A 24,846-nucleotide genomic window follows, 5' to 3' on the forward strand; every position below is an offset into this window, starting at 1 on the left:
TTTATGATTTTAGGTCTCTGTCGGATGGAGGCCTGGTGTGATGAAGTAAGGAATTCCCGATGGCTTTGTGTGTGCTGGTGGTTATCGCTGGAGACGTTAGATCAGCGGCTTCGATACCGACGACATAAATGATAGCATATAGGCATTGCCTGATGATGGAGGGACATATGTGAGACATCAAGACGTATGATCTGTGCTTCATTTTCAAGCCTGAACGCAAATCTTTGGAATAGTCTGATCTGATGATGAGCTAGCGTTGTGAGGGGGGGGGGGGGGGGGGGGGTTGCCTTGTATTATTTGGATTAAGTTAGCTTGTTGTTTGAACGGGGTGCAAATTTTCTAAGTCTACACCATGATCCAGGGTGATCTACTCTTTTATAACCAGCAAAGACAAGCAAGTGGTCACTTCAGGAGCGTCATTCGAAGTTTGGTGATGGAGATTCTTTTAATTCCATTGTTTTTTCAATTTTCATCAAGAATACGTTCAGAAATTAAATGGGGTCCTCTGTCTCTGTGACTTGGTCTGGCTGAAGCTAAGGAATATTTTTCTCATCACTTATGGACAATTTGGAGCTGCATTTTTACTTCATTCAGAGGATTTTTGACTCGGGAATTAGATGAACAGGTTGGTCCTATGTGGGTCAAGTAAGTTTGCAGCGGTTTTTTTCAATCTAATGTCCCACAGAACTCATCTGTCATCTCCTAGCTTGGCCTCTGTAACTTCCTTTTTCAGGTCAACACGTTAACGGGTCTCTCTCTCTCTCTCTCTCTCTCTCTCTAATGGCTCAGTTCTGGTCCTTGAAGTGGTAAATTTGCGTATTGACTGACAGTGGATGATGTAACAAGAGTGCGGGAAACGAGTAGATGTTTGGGACTCACGTCACGTGATAATGTTGAGTTGTTAGACGAGTTGTTCTATCAGAAGTACAGGAAGTTCCATGTTTTATCATATGCTAACAGTAATAGAAAGTCAGAACAAAAGCTAGCAGTCAACACTATATCGATCTGACACAGACAAATCGAATGAATTACTCCCGGGCAGCAAAGGCGCCAACTGGCTAAAGTTGGTGAAGTCAGTGGATTTAGTTTCCATTGACCTGGGCTTGGTTCCCACCTTCACACTCTCCACGGTCCACCCCCATATTATCAAAAATAAATAAATGTCATTTTTTGGACAAATACCTGATCAAGCTGAGTAAACCAGATCAGACCAGGTTAAGCCAGAATGTAGACCAACCGGAAAACACCAAGGAATTGTATGGTGCCACGAAGTTGCTAATCATAATCCTGCCAGTAGCATTAGAGACCTATTTCAATATTTCATTGCTGAGTCCATGTGGAAAACACAATAGAAGCACAAAAAATGGGCACTAGATCTCTAATTCCATGGACCGTTTTTGCAGCAGCATATATTGCTTCTGTGGCTCAGCTGCTTCCTAGCATCACTCTTTTATTTTTGGGCCCAGGTCATGCCTTTTTATCTCTAGGCGCACGTTGCGCTGCTTTTCACAGCCCACTATCAGTATCAGAGAGGCAAAACATGGGCCTGAAAAAAATTAGGCCCAAGGTTCCCGACCATATAAACTCTATATTCCCCAGTACTGAATTAGATCTGCTTTGCAACTGAAGGATATAAGGTAAGGGTTTTTCTTTTTTGAATAAGGAAACAACGAAGTTTTAGAGATTCACTCAAGCCCATGCCACTTTGCATCTATCTTAAGTTTGATTATAAGGCTCAATTTGGAAAGAGTACAAATACATATTTATATAGTATAAATACATACAAAATACAAGGCTTTGCACTCTACATATTTGTATTTATACTCCTTCCAAACTGAGCCTAACTTATTTAGCCACTTTTCTAAGTAATAGACCTAGCCATGTGTTTGAAGGAGAAGGCCTTGAGCACAAATATATTTGTATTTGAATTCAAGGTAAGGTAAATCTTACAGTTATAAAAAGAAAATTGGAACGTTCTATTTAATTAATTAAATGAACAAAAATGACTTTGATATTATGAATAAAATGACTTAAAAATAACTTCTATAAGACTTGAAGTCAATTCTTTATGTACGTATGAGCATTGTATGTATGTATGTATGTATGTGTGTGTGTGTGTGTGAGAGAGAGAGAGAGAGAGAGAAATAGATAGGGATTTCCTGCTGAACTAAATGGACTAAAGGTGGGCAGAAGATGTTTCAACCAATTGAGCTAGAAAATACAATATATTGGGCTTTTTCTTTGAAAAAGCATAAAACAATGTTTAAAAAAACATAGATGCTTTCCAATATGTATTGATTTTATTTCCTAAACAAAGCAATTGCCACATCAATAAAATTATGTCGTTTTAGCTTATGTGGTAGTTTTTTTAAGAAAATCATTTACATTGGTGAAAATCCTTAAAATTTGAGAAATGCACATTTCATTGAAAATATCTTTCCCAAACTTAGGCCCTGTCTACTTTTTGAGAAGTTACTTATCTAGGTAAATGTTTCATGGGAAATACTTACCCAGGTAAGTGAATGTATCCATGTTCTTTTTATTTCCCAAGTAAATAAGATAATGACTATTTTAGCCATAAAAAATCATTATTAAAAGGGGCAATTTTGTCCCGTCCAACTGTTTTCAACTTTCCCCTAAGTGGGAAACTTACTTACCCACCTAGGAGATGGGTATCACTTACTCGGTGTGCAAGAAGGATATTTCCATGAATACTTAGTACCCAAGGAAGATAAGTTTCCCATGGACCCCATATAAAATTTGAAAAAGAGCATGAGTATCTTGACCAATCCCATTGACCAACTCCCCCCCCCCCCTCAAAATCCAAAAAAATGAATAGGCCCTTGAAGATAACAAAACATTTAACAATGAGAAACTTTTATATGCAACAAGTCACAAGAAATGAATCTCTCAATTGTTATATAGTAGCAAATGGACTCAATTCTACCTCTTATTTTCCTTGTTTAGATACAAGAGTCTATAAACACATACATGTTCTTTTTATAGATAATAATACATTGTACCGTCCAACTAAAGTGTATAATTAATGGTTTTATTTACTTAGGCTGCATTTGATTGCACTTGCATTGGTATAAATGCATGGAAATGAAATAGGATAGGTGCAAATTCTGGTTTACTTTTGCTTCATATTTGACCTTGCCTTGTTTGCTTGTGAAAAGTAAAATAGGAAGTAGAATGGTTTTCTCTTTCCATATATTCAAGAGAATGGAGGTAAGAGATGATTATTTGTTGGGAAGTGAGGTAGGAAGCAAGATGATGATGATATGGTGCTAGAGATAACTCCACGCTGGCCACGTCATCAACCAGGTCATCAATTAAATAACAACAATAATTTGTTATCTGTGGACTTATCAATCCCAGATAACAATTATCTTGTTATCAACTTATGATAATCATTATCCTGTTGTACTTATCTTTTTATCTGTACATTTAAATTTGAATTCCAAATTTTGTATCTTCACCTATATAAACTCATGTAACCTCTGCAATTCATTCAATGAGAATTCACCACTTTCATTGACTCTCGTATGGTATCAAAGCCCTAGAAGACTAACGTCATGTCTGCTCAAAGTTCTTCGATCAATTCTCAAGGTGAGTCCTCTTCCAGAAATAATGGATTGGTTACTCTGTCCAGTTTCATGAATGTCATCATGGTACGCTTAGATAGATGCAACTATCTCTTATGGCCTATGCAAATTCTCCCTGCACTTAATGGGTATTAACTCACTGGTTATGTCGATGGATCACTACCATGTCCATCAAAATTTATGCCTGGAACTAATGATCAACATATCAACCCCAAATTCACCTCCTGGTATGAACAGGATCAACTCAGATTGAGTTGGCTTCTTTCCTCTCTCACAGAGCATGTTCTTGTTCAAGTCATAGGATGCAAAACTTCTAAGGAAGTATGGGACTGGCTCAGCCATTTATTTTCCTCCACTAACAAATCCAAGATCCATGATTTGAAGCTAGAGTTAGCACATATTAAAAAAGGTGATCTATCAATTGAAGATTTTATTCAAAAAATTAAAGTGATTTCTGATGCTCTTGCTACGTCTAATTACTTTATATCAGATTCAGATCTCATTCACTATCTTCTTACTGGTTTGCCGCCAGAGTATGACACTTTTGTTATCACAATTACTGCTCGTTTGGATGATTTGACCATGCCATATGTGCAGAGTTTACTTCTTACTTTTGAGAAGCGCCTAGCTCGCCATGCTATTTCTGTTGATTCTCCCTCTGCTAATGTTGCAAGCAAAAAAGGAGGGAATACCTCTTGCCACTCACAGCAGCATCATTCAAACAAACCTCGGTAATTCTCTTCTTCGGGCAACAAAAAACATCCCAACAATGGTTCTAAACAACCCATTGGTAAGGATACTTTTGTTGTTTGTCAGATTTGTAGATATGTTGGACACACTACTGCCACTTGCAAGAAATATTTGAATCTTCTAGGGGTGAAGAAATTTTCAAACAAGAACGCCAATGTGGCTTCTCGCACTACCTCATCTGTAGGGTCTTCTCACAACACAGTCTAGTATTTGGATTCTGGCGCCACGAATCACCTTACTACAAATCTCAATAATTTATCCTTACATAATTCATACAATGGTTCTGAAGAAATCACTATTGGTAATGGTATGCATTTACCTATCTCTCACATTGGTTCTTCCACTATTCACACCTCCTCTGGATCTTTTGATTTACATAATATCTTGCATGTACCTCGAATCACTAAGAATTTGTTGTCAGTGAGTAAATTCTACAAGGATAATGATGCAGTGTTTATATTTGATGCTTGTGGTTTTCTTGTAAAGGATCGGATGACAGGGAAGACTCTCTTCAGAGGACCAATTAAAGATGGCTTATATAAGGTGCAATCCATTTCTTCTAGCAATCCTGCAACTTTGATTGAAGAACGCACCTCTAAGGATGTTTGGCACTTGCGTTTAGGGCATTCCAGTCAAATGATTAGTTCTCACATTATTTCCAAATATGATTTGCCTGTTTCCAATAAAAAAATTTCCTTCTGTATGGCCTATCCTAGAGGAAAAGCTCATTCTCTCCCTTTTTCTTCTAGTAATACAGTTATTATGAAACCATTAGAGTTGATTTTTTCTGATGTTTGTGGTCTTGCGCCCACCACTTCAGTTAAAGGATTTAAATACTATTTATCTTTTATGGATTTTTTAGTAAATTTATTTGGATATTTCCTATGACTGCTAAATCTCAAGTGCCATCCTTTTCGTTCTATAGAAATCTTTTATTGGCGCTCCTGTCCGCATATAAACCAATAGAATGATGCTGTAGAATGCTGACATCGTATTATTGTGGAGATAGGCCTAACTCTCATGGCTATGGCTTCTGGTTTACAAAATAGGTGGTATGATGATTTTGAGGTTATTGTTTTTCTCGTAAATAGATTACCTACTCATACTCTTTCCATGGCTTCCCCATGGTTTAAACTATTTGGAACTGCTCCTGATTACACGTTACTTAGGGTTTTTGGTTGCTCATGTTATCCATAACGGCTATAAGTGCCTTCATTTGCCAACTGTTCGTTTATATCTCTCTCATAATGTTGTGTTTAATGAAGGGGAGTTCCCGTTTGTTGATATCTCTATAGATGAGTCTGCATCTCCTGTCTCTACGCCGCCGATCCTTGGTCCTCCCCCACTTTGGCATGCTTCTCCCAGCACTACTTCAGCGATGGGTACAACTCCACCCCCTTCTGTGAGTATTACACCTCTTGCTCCTGAACCATCAGATCCTTCTACCGCCCATGCTTCCTACTGCTATCTCCACTCATCCTATGGTGAGTCGTTCTAGGCATGGTATCTTCAAGCCCAATCCTCGATATGCGTTGAGACTGAGCCAAGCTGCTATTCTCAGGCTTAAAAAGATCCTCGTTGGGTTCTTGCAATGGCAGATGAATATAAGGCATTAATATCCAACAATACTTGGTCGTTGGTTCCTCCTCCTCCCAACAAAAACATCATTGGCAGTTGGTGGGTTTATAAGATCAAGCGACGATCAGATGGTACCATTGAACGTTTCAAGGCTTGACTCATTGCTAAGGGGTATACTCAAGAGGCTGGTGTCGACTATGATGAAACCTTCAGTCTAGTTGTCAAGCCTACCACTATCCGTACCGTTCTTTCACTTGCTCTCTCCTACAACTGGGATGTTCATCAACTGAATGTAAGTAATGCTTTTTTACATGGTATTTTGACTGATGAGGTGTATATGAGGCAGCCCATTAGATTCGTTGATCACCGGAACCCTTCCTATGTTTGCCAGCTTAATCGTAGTTTGTATGGCCTCAAACAAGCCCTACGGGCTTGGTTCACTAGGTTTCGATATTATCTTCTCACCTTGGGCATCATTGAATCATGGGTTGATTCCTCTCTCTTTCTTCATCATACCAAAGGGGAGACTCTTATTCTCCTAGTTTATGTCAATGGCATTTTAAATACAGGCTCTAGTTCTGTCTCTATTTCATCTCTCATTGTTGATTTATCATATCAGTTTGCCTTGAGGGATCTTGGCCCCGCACACTACTTCTTGGGAGTTGAGTTGACTCGCTCTTCTTCTAGTATTCATTTGTCACAACATAAGTATATATCAGATTTGTTAATACGTGCTCAGATGCATGAAGCCAAACCATCCCCTACCACGATGCCTGCAAGCACTAGGCTCGACTCCTCATAGGGTGAATCTCTCTCTGATCCTTCTTTCTACAGGAGAACTGTTGGTGCGCTTCAATATGTGACACTAACTTGGCCAGACATTTGTTTTTCTGTAAACAAAGTCTACCAATTTCTTAAAGCTCCCACCACCGTTCACTAGAAGGAAGTCAAGCACATACTTTGTTATCTGAAGGGTACTATCACATATGGACTATCTCTTCTTCCATCCAAAACTCTCACTCTCACTGCCTTTGTTGATGCTGATTAGGCAAGCTGCCCTGTTGATAGGCGGTCTCAAAGTGGTTACTCTATATTTTTGGGCCTCAATCTTGTGTTTTGTCGAAGAAGCAATCTACTATCTCTCGGTCTAGTACGGAAGCAGAGTATGTGTGCCTTGCCTCATCTGTTGCTAGACCTGTTCATGGGTCGGGCCGGGCCGAGCTCAGGCCGGGCTTTCACTTTGTATTAACAGAATTTTCTAAGGCCTGAGCCCGAGACCGGCCCGACCATCGGGCCTACAACTTGGGCTCAAGCCCGGGCCTAGGCCCGAGCCCAAAATTTAGCCCATACTATTAGCAGCAAAGAGAGAGAGATGTTATAAAGAAAAGAATAAAAAATGTATATATTAAATTATAAATATATATTTTATATAATATATAAAATACATATAATATATTTTATAAAATATATAATGCTGAGTCGGGTCGGGCCGAGTTTTTTTGACAAATCCTGAGCCTAGCCTGAAACACAATTGGGCTTACTGTGTTAAGCCCAAGGTTAGGCCCGTGGGCCTAATTACATGACCAAGCCCGACCAAGGTGCGGGCCGGGCCATCGGGCTACCCCACCCATGAACAGGTCTATCTGCTATAGAGATATTACCATGCTCCTCTCTGAACTTGGTGTTCAACTCTCTCCTGCTACTGTTTGGTGCGATAATATGAGTGCTAAATCCTTAGCCTATAATAGCCTCAAGAATATCTCTGAAATTTTATGAGGACAAAATTTACCCTCCATATTTAAATTTATTGATAAAAATTGAGGGCAAATAGGGTAATTGGTTATTGATATTAAATGAGTTGAAAATAGGTAATTTTAAAATATTCAATGCATTCAATTCCCTTTCATTAAATCCAACATTTAAGGCATTAACTTGCATTCACCTTCATTGAATCATATATCACTACAAGAAAAATCGGCTAAACCGGTGGTTTTAAAAAGCGCCAACCAAGATGTGTCTAGGCCACCATTTATAACAACATTGTCGTCTATTAGTTAAAAGCAAAATGCCAATTTAGACCGACGGTTTTATAAATTAAACCGAGAGTTTTTAGTTTAACCAGTCATAAACCAATACCGAACCAGTTCAAAATTACAAAAATTTTGAAAATGGGGCCGCTAATATCGTCTTTGTGACTTGCTAGACGCAGAGTTCCCGCATTTCCTTCTTCAACGTGGAGTCTGCACTATTTGGAGTTTCCCCTTTGACAGTTCTTCGATTTAGAGTTTCCCTTTGAGTATCTTCTTCCTCTTCCTCTTCAATTTAGAGTTTCCTATTCGAGTTGGAGTTACACTTTCCGAGTTCATCTCTCCCCTTCCTCTTCTAGTTGGGTACAATATGCATAAACTTTGAGTTCCCCCCAATCCCAAAGCTTTAGGGTTTTGATATTTTTTAGAATAAATAGTGTTCTAATCGAAGAAAGACAAGAAAGGGTTAGCATCATCATGGGTCATGAATGAAGCAACCGATTGGAAGTGAAACTCGTTGAAGGAAAAAGTTGCTCCGTTCATTCCACTTGAACGACACAACAAGGTATGGTGCATTCGTTCTTTTTATTTTGATGGTATTTTACTAGTAAGTTTGGGGATGGTAAAAGAGTTAAGTGAACTTTATTTTTTCTTCTTGATATAGATGCCAATAAGAGATTAATTTAATAGTAAGGGAAGCTAATTTGTTGTTTCTTAAGGAACCCAAATTCCTGGGTTTGGTAGTCTTTCATGGAAGCTTTTGCTCTCACTGATATGAAGAACTTGAGATAGGATCAAATTTTTAGATTTTATGTCTTGCTTGGGAAAAAAGCCTTGTGTAGGTGGTTGTTATAATAATATAATGTCATCTTATTGCGTGAGAATGAATGAATGGCCAGAGTAGTGTACAATGTTTGGTCTAAAGAATTTTATGTGAGAATGCATATCTGTATCTTACCTGCTTGGGATAAGAAATTATACCCATTTTAGAGTAAATAAAATGTTCTGGTTAATCATGATCAGGATCCAAAGTCTATTTTAATGATCATGGTGTTGTGGTTAGCAAAAAGTGGGATTCTTTTCCTAGAAGGCATTAGGCACAGTGTTTAAGGATGGGAAACCATGGGAGGTTTATTGATTGTTTCTGGTTGTGATTGTGTTGTTTCAATAAATGCTTGTGGTGATTCTTTTGTTATATGACGTCTTATTTAGGTTGTTGGGGTTCTTGTGGTGATTCTTTTAAAATTTACCTAGAAAAAATAGTGTTTTCATCTAGGTGGTGGCAAATAATAAAATTAAAAAATAGATAAAATGCAAAAGAAATATAGAAATAAAAAAAATACAAACATTTTTAGCATCATATATTCGACATATTAAACAATAATGAGTATGATAAATAAGAAATATTTTTATTAATGATAAAAATGGAATGTAAATTTTAAAACCAATTGAAGATAAAATTATTTTCCTATTCTCTCTCATTAAATTTCATATCTAAGGTATATTCTCTCATTGAATCCTATATTTAAGATGTATTTTCTCATCATTCAATTATACTAATTAAATTCACAACATTAATTTTAATAGTATAAAAATAAATATTTTGAAAAGTAATTTGAAAACAAGGTCATTCTCTTCTCTCCTAGTGGGTAAGCAATTCGACCATTTGGGGTCAAGTGGGTTAATAAATAATATCATAATTAAATAATATAAAATATAATACAAAAAATAAAAAGAAATGGGCATATCTCTAATATTGTATGTTCATTATACTAAACAAAAATAAGTACCAAATATAAGAAGTATTTTTTTAATGATGAAAATGAAATGCCAAATCTAAAATCAACGTACAATTGAAATGATGTCATAATCAAATAATAAAATTTTAAAAAGTAGAAAATAAAAAGAATCACAAAAGTAAAAAATAGAGAAAATTTTGGGGGCATATCTAATGTTATATAGTTATAAAAAATAAAATATTTGGTACATCTTTAATATTATATATTCATTATATTGAATAAAAATGAATATTATATATGAGAAATAATTTTATCAATGATGGAAATGTAATACAAAATTTAATGTCAACCTATAAATCAAACTATTTTCATTTTTGGGTGGTGAGTTAGTGGTTTGGATCAAATGAATTAATTGATGATATGATAATTAAATAATAAATCTTTAAAAATAAAATGTATAAGTAATTAAAAGAATATATTAATTATGTCAAACAAAAATTAAGTGTTATAAGTAAAAATTATTTATACAATATAGATGAAATATATAATTTAAAAGTAATCTAAAGGCAAAGCTATTTTCTTATCCAAATAGTGGGTCAATTCAACTTTTCAAAGAAACTCATGATGTCATAATTGAATAATAAATATTTAAAAAAGATAGAATGAAAAAATGAAAAAGTACAGAATTTTGTCAAAAACATTTGGAAACATTCCTCATATTATATATCCTTCATGTTAAATAAAAATCACTATTAAAATAACTTTTCCACTTATGATAGAAATGGAATACAAAAATTATTATTATTATTATTATTTTTTATTTTTATTTTTATTATAGTCGAAAAGTGCTGAAATAAAAAATCTATAAAAGAAAAGAATATTTCTTGAAGAAGAAGAGAAGAAAGGGGAAAAGGAAGAGAAGAGGTTTGAGAGAGAAAAGAGAGCAATAATACTGACTGCCCTCTTCACTATTATTTATAGTTTGAAATGATAAAGAGTACAAAGACAAATATGCCCTTACAGGGCAACTAACATATAAAACAACATAAAATAATTAAAATAACTGCTCAAAAAGGATTCAACAAGAGTGAAGCGGTCTCCACTTCCTATCTAAACAATAAATAATCAAAAACTATTACTATAGATTACATGATTTGTCTAATACTTTAACACTCCCTCTCAATTTGGGAGTAAATGTCACACATTCCCAATTTGCATAGATTGTATTCAAGCTTAATCTTTGCAATCCCTTTGGTGAATACATTACCCAAGAGACATAAGGAAAGTAGACTTCTCCAGTTGTTACCCTTTCTCTTATGAAGTGCCTATCAACCTCAATGTGTTTAATCCTATTATGTTGAATTGGATTGTGGGCAATATTGATTGGATCTTGACTGCCACAATATAACATCATGGGCTCCTCAACTTTTATTCTAATCTCACTCAATAGATATCTCACACAAAGTAGTTTTGAAACACCATGAGCCATAGATTTATATTCAACCTCTACACTTGACCTAACCACAACTGATTGTTGTTTACTCTTCCGTGAGACCAAGTTTCCTCCCACAAAAGTGCATACCCTTGATGGGTTGTTACATCCTTCATACTCTCCCAAACCACAATTTCTAAGTGGCCGATCTCTTGCCAAAGAGTTTCAGCATGGAGAAATAGGTGGCAAAAGGTATATCTCCCTATTTTGTATTAATCACTTGATTCCTTAACTGATAGGCTCTAGCTACATTTTATTTATGGGAATAGGTTTTAGTCACTCCATCCCAAATTTCCTTTACAGTATTAGCCCACAAAAAATTTTACCAATGTGAAGTAACATAGAGTTACACAACTAGGTCATCACCATGTAATTCTTCTGTACCCACTGGGAGGGATCTGTATCAAGTTTCTTCTCCTCCCCAATGATGTACCCTATTTTCCCATAAGTGCCAATGGCCATCTTGGATGATTGTATCCATTCTAAATAAATTGTACCTTCAAACTTCATTGTAGTAATAATTCCAAACCCAAAAATATCACTACTACCTCCAACACCTAGACCCCATGTTACCGATGGACTTCTACTCGGTACTCCAACTCCCCATTTTACTTCAAGCAATTCAAAAGTAGAAAAAAAACAGGTAGAGAGCCTCAAAGATTAAATTGATCTCAACACAAAGGTAACAAACCTTTCCCAAAGAAGAAAGCCCTATCTAGAAAGAAATCTCTCTCCTCCCATTGTCTCCCACCGAAGAGAAAAGTGAATCGGCTATTCCAAAAGGCCCAAAAAAAATTCCAAAAACCTAAACGTCCCCTATATAATACCTAGAGAAGTCCAACAATACATGAGCTCCCAAGATCATATCAAAATTGAAGAGTCCAACTTGACTAGGCTCTTCCCCGCACTCTAGTTCTTCTTGATTTTGATGCCAAAACATAGATCACCTTCCTAATGACTAGATCACAAAAAAAAAAAAAAAATCCAAGAACTGGGCAATCTGAAGTAGATTGATCAACCCTTTATCTCCTCATGCAATTGGCTGATCTAGGACTACATGAAAAAAACTTCAAGAAACCCTAACCTTGTTCTAATACCAAGTAAAAAGGTGCTGAAATAAAAAAATCTATAAAAAAAAGAACATTTCTTGAAGAAGAAGAAGAGAAGAAAGGAGAAAAGGAAGGTAAGAGATTTAAGAGAGAAAAGAGAGCAATAATACTAGCCGCCCTCTTCACTATTATTTATAGTCTAAAATAATAAAGAGTACAAAGACAAATATGCCCTTATAGGGCGACTAACATATAAAATAGCACAAAACAATTAAAATATTTGCTCAAAAAGGACACAACAAGAGTGATGTGGTCCCCATTTCCTATCTAAACAATAAATAATAAAAAACTACTACTATCACACGATTTGTCTTAAACCTCAACAATTATTATTATTATTATTATTATTATTATTATTATTATTATTATTATTATTATTGTAATTTAAAATTTTCACATGCAATGCATGTGCACATTTACAACAAGCATTTAAGTTTATTTTTAATCATATTGTTACTTTTGTTAATTTTCAATTTCTATTTTAACTATGATATATCTAAAATTTAAGTAATTAATACAAAAAAAATTCTCACATGCAACGCACATACTTAATTACTAGTGAGACAAGAAAAGTACAAATTTTGTATCATATATAGGAATGGTAATCATAGTTACAATTTACAAGCAATTAGATAAAAAAATTGGACCTTGTGTAGTAACAATTTTATATTTGCACTACAACCAAACCCAATCTTAAATGGGAAAACTGAAATACAAATTTTAGTATACTTAGTTAAAATATTGTCAAATGGAATTATAAAAAAATGTTGTAATTATTAAAACAAAAAAGCACACAAGTTTTAAAAGGAAAACAATTGTATCATTAAGGAAGTGTTCTCTAATATGATTTTTTTCCTGTTGTGAGTTCCAAAAACAAATTAAGCCATCTGGTTTGAAAACGAAAACATGAAAAACATGATCTTGGTTGTATTTTTCATTACTAAAACTTGAAACAAAAACCTGTTATTAAATTTCTGGTTTAAAGAACATGTTTTCATATAATGATTTATTTCCATTATTTCCATATTTCACATAATACTCGGAAACTTGTTTTCATGGGTTTAAAAAAATAGACTTTTTTTTTTCAAAATGAAAACATGGTTCAAGAACTTCTTTCAAGTTTTTTGCTGATGTGGCAGTTTTAAACATGAGTAAAAAAATAACACTCATGTTGTAGAACGCCCCCTAAATACATGCATGACTTGTTCCTACTAGTTTCTTAGACTTCTCTTCCAACTAATATATTAACAAGGATTAATTTTGATTCTAATGACTAATTGTATTCACACATTGCTCAGACCAAATTGAAATGCAACCTACAAGACAGCCATGACTAATCTAACTTAAACACCTCTCTCTCCCTCTCTCTGTCTCTCTCTCTCTCTCTCTCTCTCTCTCTCTCTCCAATTATGCGACATTTCCTATGTTTTTTTATAATTTTTCTCAAAAGATTTGTAGAATTTTATCCATAAAAATCTATTATTAAAAGGAGCACTTTTGTCCCATTCAAGTGTTGGCAACTTACCCCTAAGCGGGAGAGTTATTTACCCACCTAAGAGATGTGATATCTAGGAAGATAAATTTTTCTTGATCCCCACATAAATTTGAAAAAAGAACATTGGATTCTTGGTCAATGGGAACCAAAATCCCATTGACCAACTTTCCCCCCTCTCAAAATCTGAAAAAAAGAACGCTCCCTAAGTGTTGGTAACTTTCTCCCCAAGTAGGAAAGTTATTTACCCACCTACGATATACCTAAGAAAAATAAAATTTCCATGGACCCATAGAAATCTGAAAAAAGAACATGAATTTCTTGGTTAATGGTAGTCAAAATCTCATTGACCGACTTTTCTCCCTTTCTTAAAATCCAAAAAATGAATGGACCCTTACTGTCAAGTTGGTCTTAAAGTATCTCTTCTAATGAATAACTGCAAGTTAACTATGGATAGGCAGGGTCTCCACTTTAGGCCATTGGGCCCTTTGCACACTCCATCACTAACCTCATTAATCCACTAATCCATCAATTAGGTCTTGCATACAACATCTTTCCACTGTAGGGGGCCAAAGCTGCAATGCATGGACTTTCTTGCTGGTTCTGTTTTATAGTTGGTCTAAAGTGAAACTCACCCAATTTGGTTCAAGACTTTGTTGATAGTTCATTGATTCATTTCATCAAGCCGGTTCTTGTTTTGGAACATTGGTTTGGGACCATGATGAAAATGATCCAAATTTGTGGCCCAATTGACCTGGGTCTTTATTGCTTAGAGACTAAGGTGGCTTTTGGTAGGTTCTTTCGTGTGCTCTTTCAGTGTTTTCAAAGCTTAAAAGACCAAAATTTGGTTTTCTCCATTTGATAATGAAAGTTGGGAAGCCAGAAGGACCTATGCCCTAAAAAGCTCATAGTATCCCAAAATGACCAAAAATCAAGAAACTTCAAATGAAACTTTATGTCTTTCTGCACCTAAAATATTTCATTTAACAACTCTGTGGACTATGGTAGATTAGGATACTAAACAAACAGTCTAGATATTTAAAGATAAAACCCCAAAAACTTATTACATCCTTTGCCCATCTAGGCTGTCAGAAGATTTTCCTAAAAAACATGTCAAATGGCATAAAAAAAGAAAAAGGAAATAAGTTTTGTTTTGTTTTACTGATAATATCGGTTGTTAAACAGTCAAAATGAGTTGGTAGTAAATCATCTAAAATGTTTGCTCAAATTAGAGCTAAATTGTCAAAACATTGTTAACTAACCTGGAGTGGGTGGTTCAGGTACTGTTGTAGACATTCATCCCCGACACACAAATTTGTCATAAAATGGGCTTAAAATGTTAGCTTTGAGTCTTTGACATTATCACATTAGTAGGTATTGTCGTTTTCAGCCCTGCCTGGAAAATTCCAGGCTTGGGCCTTAGATTTTGTCTTCAGGTTTGGCCTGGGCTCAGGCCCGGGCTGCAAATTTCAGGGGCGGGTCCAATACTTCTGCCGTGTACATATTTTAATATAAATGTCATTTTATGTTATATGTTATATTTTATATTTCATATAAATGTTATATTTCATATAAATATAAAATATAAATGTCATTTTATATTTTATATTTCATATAAATGTTATAATATGATACCTATAATACATATTATATGATACATAACATAAAATATTTAATATTTTATACATAGCAATTAAAAGTTTAGGCCCAGGATGTACCCCTTATCACAGGTGCACAGCCCAGCCCAGCCCGGCTCATAAGTCCGATTTCAGCCCATTCTAACAAAAAATGCTGTTCAAAGTCCGAAGTCAGCCCATGGTCGTTATTTGTTAAGGGGCTTTGACAAATTTGGTGAGCACGACAGCACGTTGTTAAGATTTTTACACAAAGGGCAGAACCCTTAGGGTTTTTACCATATGGGTTTTTCTGTCTTTCCACCAGCTTTGTAGTAACAAGTGTGCAGACTCCAGATCCATCTCATCCCGAATTCCCCACAAGAGAGCGCCTCACAATGTCCCACGGCACATCTCTGCCGTGTATTGGGAACATCTCTCGATGATGATATTATTATTTTTATACATCATCGGAAGAGGTTCCCAATACACGGCAGGGATGTGATATGGGACGTAGTAGGGCGCAGATCTGAATTCCAATTCCCCATTCCCAATTTCATCTCCCAAAAATCTACCTGTGCCACTCACTGATCACTGGTCCAACATTTAAAAACCTAGGTGTACTCGTGGCGACCCAGTGACGTGCCACGTATTGGAGGCTCACAAGACTCTTGTATCCAATTTTGAGGAGAGCGAGAGTGGAGGATGGTTTCGAATTTCGACATCGAGAGCTATTGCAGTTTCGCCGCAGGATGGAAACCTATTTATATTCCCCACACTTAAAAAATCCTCCTTTTTTTAATGTACCCTCTTCTCTCCTCTTTCACTCTCTCTCTCTCGGCGAAGTGCGAACCCCAAAATCCCTATCTGGAGCTGAAGATTCCTTAATTGATCAGATATTTTCCGTTAGGGTTTCGAGAGGATTCCACTGCTAGCGATCTCTTTCGATCAATCCATGCAATCGTGAGAGCTGGGTTGAGGAAAGAGATCCTGAGTTCATGAAAAATGTCGACGAGTGTCTCCGCCGTTTATCTTCACGTTGTCGATGCCGTAGTCAGTAAGTTGCGGGATGAGTTCATCAACGAGGGCGTTGATGATTCTGTTCTCAACGAGCTTCAAGGGGTACTTCTGCCTGTCTCTCCTTATCTTTGGAGTAGATTTTTATTTTACGTTTTATTGTTATGTTCTTGCGTTTCTGCTTGGGCGTTATTTCTGCTGAAAAAACGTTAGGTCCTAAATTATCCCATTTCCCTGTGGGGCGGTATACTTCGATTTGGGTATTGTCATGCTGAGGTAGAAATGGTAGGGCGCTTTGAGTCAATGTTGTTCTAGGGCAAGCGTCGAATATTGAGAGAGGCTTAACTGGGTTATGAGTTATAGTGTTATACTGTTAAGATCTATTAGCTTATCTGGACAAGTTACCAAGGATTTGGTTGGGTTTGGATTTGTCATTAAGTTAAAAATATGTTCAAGGAATCAAAAAGTGTTTGCTTGATTTCGTTTTGACGAAGGATCAGTAAAATTTTGATTAGGACAAGAGAAGTATAATACGATGGTTTGAGTTCTTAATTCAATTGTGTTTATTTTTTTTCTTTTTTGGGTTTATATATGCTATTTTTTCTTTATAAATCATCTGATGCCAATGTTTTCTTATTTGAGAAATTACTCTTTTGACAATGCATTTAGCATTCTCTGTGGTCAGAGAAATGCTATAGGGATACTAAATATCTGTATACCGTAACAATTTTAGAGTGAAACTAGTGAAGTCTAAGAATCTGTCAACTGCTACAGAGGGGTTTTCAGGAATTCCTGGAAACATGAGAACTCCAAAACTTTATTTTTTCGATCATGGAAAATGCCATATTCTATTAACAGGAATATGCATAAACAAAATGAAACTTTGACATTCCCAATTAACTTTTGGTAGAACAAGCAATATAAACAAATGTGATTGTTTGAACGAAAAGTTCAGTGAATTTTCCTTGAAGTTATCAAGATTTATAATATTATGAAATGGGCATTTGTTTTGGGATATGTTTCATAAGGTGACTTTAAGAAGCTTAAAGTTACCATTTGCATTGCTTATTATAGAAAGGGATTCCCATAATGACAGGGCACAATTTTGTGTGTGAGCATAAATCACATATTGTATTCCAATTTGTGGATTAAGTCTTTTTTTTTTAAATTCTATGAAAAATAATCTTTTTTACTAAAACCTATGGATCAAATCCTACTTTGGTCCAGGATCTCAATAAGATCAAGATCTTAAAAATCATTTGTAAATTGGACCTAGAGAAAGCTTATGATTATGTGGACTGGTCTTTCCTACTTGAGATTATGTGGAAGTTTGGGTTGGCGGGGAAAGGTAGAGAATGTGGATTAAGAGATGTTTGAGTTCAGTGTATTACTCTGTCTTGATTAATGGAACTACTAGAGACTTTTTCTTAGCAAAAAGAGGCCTAAGACAAGGGGATCCTTTATCCCCTTTTCTTTTCGTTCTAATTGCAGAGGTCCTAAGCAAAATGATCACCAAAGCTGATATGAACAATTTGTTTAGAGGTTGGAGGGTGGGTAGGAAGCAGGTTGTGGTTACCCATTTGTAGTTTGTAGATGATATAATCCTCTTCTTTGATGATGACAACCAATCCTCCCTAAGGAGCTTCTTGACTCTTCCTTTAAAAAAAAAGGAGCTTCTTGACTCCTTTGAAAGTATTGCAAAATTGAAGGTTAATCTGGAGAAAAGCTGTGTTGCAGGGATAAACTTGCAAGAAGAGGAAATCCATATAGAGTAACAAAACTCTTAGGCTGTGAAGTCTAATTCGGCCCTTGGAGTACTTAGGTCTTCCTTTGGGAGGTAAACCAAGAAAAGATGGCTTTTGGAAAGTAGTGGTGGAGAGATTTACTTGAAATCTAGCCCTTTGGAAAAGAAATTATATTTCAATGGGGGGGGGGGGGAGAGGGGGATAACCATAATAAAAAATAACATTGGCTAAATTTCCTATGTATTTTTTATCCACCTTTAGAATTTCTAGTAGAAGCAAGATAGTTGGAGAGGATTATGGAAGGTTTCTTATTGGAATTGGGAGGTCAGAAGAAAGACCACATGGTGAAATGGGAAGAAGTGAGTAGGTTTAAAAGATTGGGGGTGGGGGGGGGGAGGGAGGGGAGAGGGGCTTGGAGTAGGAAACTGAGTCCGGAAAAAATACAACCCTCCTAGGTAAATGGTTGTGGAGATATCCCTTAGAAGGATGAATGCTTTGCCACAAGGTAATTGAAAGCATACATGGGCGGTTGGACAATGGTTGTGATGCAAAAGTAGCCTCACATTGTCAACCTCTCCCTTGAAAGCAATACATGAGGTATATCTATCATTTCTTAACCATATTTGGTTTGATGTGGGAGCAAAGTGTTATTTTGGGAAGCCCTTTGGATAAGCGAACATCCTCTAAAGATCTAATTCGTGACCTTCAATACCTCTGGGATAAATTGGGAGTTTGGTTTCAGGAGGGGACTAAGGGAGATGGAATGTGAATCTCTCATTCTTCTATTGGGCAAGTTAGGTCCAGTCTTCTCGGACCAAAATATAGAAGACACAAGGGTGTGGGCAATCTCCTCTGATGGTATTTTTACCTGTGCATCCTTCTTCAATAACCTAATACAGCATACCGCTATGAGGATGAGCCTCTTGGTGAAAGAGATTTGCAGCAAGCTGTAGAGAACACTGATGTGGGCCCCACAACTACGGTCCCACTGTGTTCGTAGGGTAGAAGGTGTTCTAGTCTTCCTAGGGTTAGCTATTGGTCATTTAGTTGTTTCAGTTGTTATTTATTTCAGTCATTTTTTTGCTATATTTGTTATGTAAAGACTAAGGGCAGATCTGTCCTTTCCATGTAATGAGCATAACCTATAAATATTAATTAAAATGGCGGCGGCAGAATATGAAGTTTCTGCTCCTCTTTTTTCAACTCTTGTGTTCTACTGCTTCTCCTCCCTCTTCCTCTTCCTCTTTTCTCTTTACCTTTCTTCTTATTTTTGAACCTGAAATCCATTAGGGTTCAAGACTGATAACAGTCCTGAACTTCTACTTGGTATTAGAGCTAGGGTTTCTCATGTTAGTCTAGTCAGCCGACCACATGAGAACCATCTAAGGCTGGAAGCTGAGAAAGTAGAGTTTGTTGACTAGGGTTTGGGTAACCTTGGAAGGTAGTGAACAACATCCTATTGTAAGTTTTTTATTTTCTAAGAGAAGTACTATCAGAGAAGATTGGTTGGACCTATCTAGCAAGGGCGGCCGAACCACTCTAGGGTTTTATCTTTCTATTCTCTAGGGTTTTGTCTTAATCTTGCGGCAAACCCTAGTACCGGACTGAACCTTGTGATCTAATACTGTGGCAAACCCTAATAGTTCTCTCCTCAATATTGATCAGTTTTAGGGTTTCATATTAACCCTACTACAAGCCTTATCCGTATGGTACTGTCTGGAGTGTACGGCTGAGAATTTGCTTTTAGGACTGATTAAAACCCCAGTTCGGCTTCAGCATATCAGATTGTTCTTCAAACTGTTTTTCAGTTTTCTTTTGGGGTTTTGAACTCTTCTAAGGGGGTGAAAACAGTTCGGACTGTTGCTGTTGTGTGTGGTTACTGATTTCAGATCAGTTTTATACCTGTTTCATGTACATCTACTGTGAGTACAGATTGGTTCTATACTGATTTTGTGATTGTGGTTGATAGTCCAAGTGCTGTTTTTGACTGTAGTAACCCTACTTTTGAGACTTCTGGTTCTTGACCAAAATAGAGTTTAAGAATCGGGCAGAAGACAGTATTGGGAACAACAGTTATGTGGTAGTGGGCATTGTAAGAAACCCAAACACACAAGAAACATGTTGGAAGCTACATCCTTATTTGGTCCCGACAAAGTAAGAAGCAAGAAGGGTAACGTTCATGTGGCAGTGCATACTAATTCAGCATCCTCGTCTGGCACAAGAGGCACATTCTTAGAGACCTTAGCCGCAGTTCGGGCTGCCCTTATACAGTTGGAAGGGGAAGTTGGGAACTCAGCTCAACCACCGCAGTCACCATTAGCTGCTTTCGCATATTTAGGTACTCAATCCTCAGCCTGCCATGCCTCAGCCCCAGGTACCACTGAACCCTGCTGGGTAATAGATTCAGGTGCATCCGACCATATGACTATCTTTCCTTCATTGTTTACCATTTATCATTTATCTTCTGGTAGGGATAAAGTATCTATTGCTGATGGCTCTCTTGTCCCCATCTCTGGCAAGGGTGACATCAAGCTATCAGATACCATCTCCTTGTCTTCCGTCTTACATGTCCCTAAGCTTGATACTAACCTTCTTTCAGTCAGTAGTATTACCAAACACATGAACTGCTCAGTAACCTTCTTCCCTGACCGATGTGCTTTTCAGGACCTGAAGACGAAGAAGGTGATTGGGACTGGCCGTGAGACGAATGGGATCTATCTGCTCGGGGAGAGTTCTCGTCGGAAAGAGTCAGGGGATAAGAAGTCACTTGTTTCCCAGAGTGTGAGTTCGGTTATGCTTTGGCATAACCGATTGGGTCATTTGTCTTTTCGGTCCTTAAGGAGTCTGTTTTCTGATTTGTTTGAGTCTGTTGAGTTGTCCTAGTTGCAATGTGAAAGCTGTGAGTTTGCTAAACATTGTAGACACTCTTATTCGTTGAGCAATAAAAGGAGCAATCGTCCTTTTGATCTTGTGCATACGGATGTTTGGGGGCCATATCACATTCCTTCCATGGGTGGGTACAGATATTTTCTGTTATTTGTTGATGACCATACCCGATTTTCTTGAGTTTATCTTATGCGTTCTCGAGATGAGGTTCCCGCCCTGACCCAAAACTTTCACCAAATGATCCTAACCCAGTTTGATGCCAAGATCAAAGTTCTTAGATCTGATAATGCAAATGAATACTTTACTAAGCCATTGGCATCTTACCTTCTTACTCATGGGGTTATTCACCAGAGCACTTGCCCTCATACACTTCAGTAGAATGGGGTTGCAGAAAGGAAGAATAGGCACATCTTGGAGGTGGCTAGAAGCATTATGTTTACCTCCAATGTCCCTATTCAATTCTGGGGTGATGCTATCCTCACGGCGGTTTATCTTATTAATCGGGTTCCTTCCCGAGTTCTTAATATGTCATCTCCTCTTTCCCTTCTATACCCAGATGAGGAGTTGTTCACTGTTCCCCTCAAAACATTTGGTTGTACCTGTTTTGTTCAACTTCTCAGTCCCCATCACTCCAAGTTCGAACCCAAGGCCTCCAAATGCATCTTTCTTGGTTATGCACAAACTCAAAAGGGTTATTATTGCTATGATCTTGTCTCAGGGAAGAAGTTTGTATCCATGGATGTCACTTTCTTTGAGGAGACACCTTACTATTCTTGGGTCTCTCCTCAGGGGGAGAGTAGTGAGCGTGGAGATTTGGGTCCTTTTCTTCAGGGGGAGTGTAGTGAGGGCAGGGTTAATACTTTTGGGGTTGTTCCCTTACCTATTCCAGTGGGTGATGGGGGCTGCAGTAGTGAGGGTGGTCAGGGGGATGGGAGTTGAGAGTCTATCACAAGCGATGCAGGCAGGTTGATCCCGGTCATCAGCAGTCCCGGCCAGCTCCAACCTCTTCTACGACTCCAAGTCCAGATATTACAGTCCCAGGGCCCACAGAGACTCCTTCCATTTTTGCTACCTCACCCCCTGTAGATGACCTTGACCTTCTCATTGCCATCCGTAAAGGAAAATGTCATTGCACCACATCTACAGCCCACTGCATCTCCCGGTTTTTGTCCTGTGGTCGCCTATCTCCCTCCTACAGGTCCTATCTCACTTCCGTTGCTAATGTCCCTATTCCAAGAACAGTGCAAGAAGCCCTATCAGTCTCGGAGTGGAGATGTGCAATGCAAGTTGAAATGGATGCCCTGTTGAAAAATAATACCTGGGAGCTAGTTAACTTGCCCAAAGGAAAGAAACCAGTTGGATGTAGATGGGTATTTACTATGAAGCACAATGCAGATGGTTTCATTGAGAGGTACAAAGCTCGGCTAGTTGTAAAAGGGTTTACTCAGACTTATGGTATAGATTACTTGGAGACATTTGCCCCGGTAGCCAAGATGACCACCATTCGGATTCTATTATCTCTTGCAGCGAGCTACACTTGGTCTTTGTACCAAATGGATGTTAAAAATGCCTTCCTGAATGGGGACTTGTAGGAAGAGGTTTGCATGCAGTTGCCTCCTGGATTCTATGATACAGAGGCAGGTAAGAAGGCCTGTCAGCTCAATAAGGCATTGTATGGTTTGAAGCAGTCACCTAGAGCTTGGTTCGACAGATTCAGACTAGCCCTTGGGAAGTTCGGTTATGTACAGGCCCAGTCAGATCATACACTGTTCATCAAGAGGGTGGAGTCCTCACTGACACTACTTGCAGTATATGTTGATGATATTGCGGTGACAGGAAATGACAGCCATGAGATTGAGTCATTCAAACAGTTCCTTCATCAAGAGTTTGAGGTGAAAGATCTGGGTACACTACGGTATTTTTTGGGTATTGAGGTTGCTAGATCTAAACAGGGAATCTTTGTCTCTCAGAGGAAATATGTTCTAGATCTGTTGGCTGAAACTAGAAAGCTGGGTGTCAAACCTGCAGATACACCCATTTAACAGAACCACAGGATTACTGCAGAGAGTGGGGAGCTGCTTGAAGACAAAGTTATGTTCCAGCGGTTAGTGGGAAAGCTCCTATATCTATGCCTCACTCGGCTAGATATCAGTTATGCAGTTAGTGTTGTCAGTCAGTACATGCATTCTCCTAGAACAACACACCTTTTAGCAGTAGAAAGAATACTAGCATACTTGAAGAGATGCCCGGGTAGAGGTATACTATTCAAGAACAATGACCACATGAAGGTGGAAGTCTATACGGATGCCGATTGGGCTGGGAGTGTTGATGACAGAAGGTCTACCTCTGGATTTTGTGCTCTTGTGGGAGGTAACCTCGTCTCCTGGAGGAGTAAGAAACAAAGTGTTGTCTCCCGATCTAGTGCTGAAGCTGAGTACAGATCAATGGCTAACGGAGTCGCTGAAATTCTTTGGCTGAAATCACTACCTGAGGAGTTGGGTATGAGTATGAGAAGCCCCTGATGCTGTATTGTGATAATTAAGCGGCTATTAATATAGCACACAACCCGGTGCAGCATGACAGAACTAAACATATTGAAGTTGATCGACATTTTGTACGAGAGAAGGTCTCATCACAAGAAGTGCGTCTCCCATACATCACCTCCAACATGCAGTTGGCAGATATTCTCACCAAAGCTGTACCACGGAAGAAGCTAGAGGCGGATCTATCCAAGTTGGGAATGATAAACATTTATTCCCAACTTGAGGGGGAGTGTAGAGAACAATGATGTGGGCCCCACAACTACGGACCCATTGTGTTCGTAGGGTAGAAGGTGTTCTAGTCTTCCTAGGGTTAGCTATTGGTCATTTAGTTGTTTCAATTGTTATTTATTTTAGTCATTTTTTGCTCTATTTGTTATGTAAAGACTAAGGGCAGATATGTCCTTTCCATGTAATGAGCATAACCTATAAATATTAATTAAAATGGCGGCGGCAGAATATGAAGTTTCTGCTCCTCCTTTTTCAACTCTTGTGTTCTACTGCTTCTCCTCCCTCTTCCTCCTCTTCCTCTTTTCTCTTTACCTTTCTTCTTATTTTTGAACCTGAAATCCATTAGGGTTCAAGACTGATAACAGTCCTGAACTTCTACTGCCAATTCCACCTAAAATTCAGGCCCTTTGTTCGGAGGTCTCGGAAAGATAAACACCTATAACATGTTGTAGAAAAGAAGGCCAAATAAGTGCCTTTTCCCTCATATGCTTATATCCTGTCCTTTTGTGCTTTGTATTTGGGAGCATTTTTTGTTCTCTCTTTAGGAGTAGGTGTATCCATCCCCAGGATGTGGTGGGTCTCTTTGATCCATCTTGAGACAACAAAAGAAAAGAGGAAGGATAATTGTGGAAAGCAGTGAGAGTGGCACTGGTCTAAGACTATATGGGGATAAAGGAATGGGTGGATCTTCAATGAAAAGAGGTCTGAGTTGGAGATCATTGATAACATAAAAATAGAAGTTGCGCATTGGGTGAAGACTTTGGATCCCTTCCAAGCATTCTCTTTTAATGATATCCTGAGAACATGGAAGTGGCACAATTGGCTCAAGAAAAGGAATGATCAATGAATTGGAGACCCCCAGCAGTCAGTTGTGAAACTTAAGTTTGATGGAAGCTTTGTGGGAAATGAAGGGGGGGCTGGATTAGGAGGTGTTTTTCAAGATTCAAAAGGTAATGTACTAGTATTATACTCAGGCCCCTTAGAACAAGGTAAACCCTATCTCATCTTTAAATATGCCT

At 37.6% G+C, this 24,846-nt stretch overlaps 1 protein-coding gene across 1 annotated transcript in view; it reads left to right on the forward strand.

Moving 5' to 3' along the window:
- Window positions 1-15,923: 15,923 nt before the first annotated feature.
- Window positions 15,924-24,846, forward strand: part of LOC148864937 (transcription initiation factor IIA large subunit-like) — a 70,878-nt gene continuing 61,955 nt past the window's right edge. Inside the window, exon 1 of the mRNA XM_088980018.1 lies at window positions 15,924-16,530. Within this exon, the coding sequence (XP_088836144.1) occupies window positions 16,414-16,530 (117 nt within the window). The 5' untranslated portion in view covers window positions 15,924-16,413. The remainder of the gene's footprint in view (window positions 16,531-24,846) is intronic.

The sequence above is a fragment of the Nelumbo lutea genome, chromosome 3 (assembly GCF_056320005.1).
Source record: "Nelumbo lutea isolate HS-2025 chromosome 3, American lotus-T2T, whole genome shotgun sequence".
NCBI classification, from domain to species: Eukaryota; Viridiplantae; Streptophyta; class Magnoliopsida; order Proteales; family Nelumbonaceae; genus Nelumbo; species Nelumbo lutea.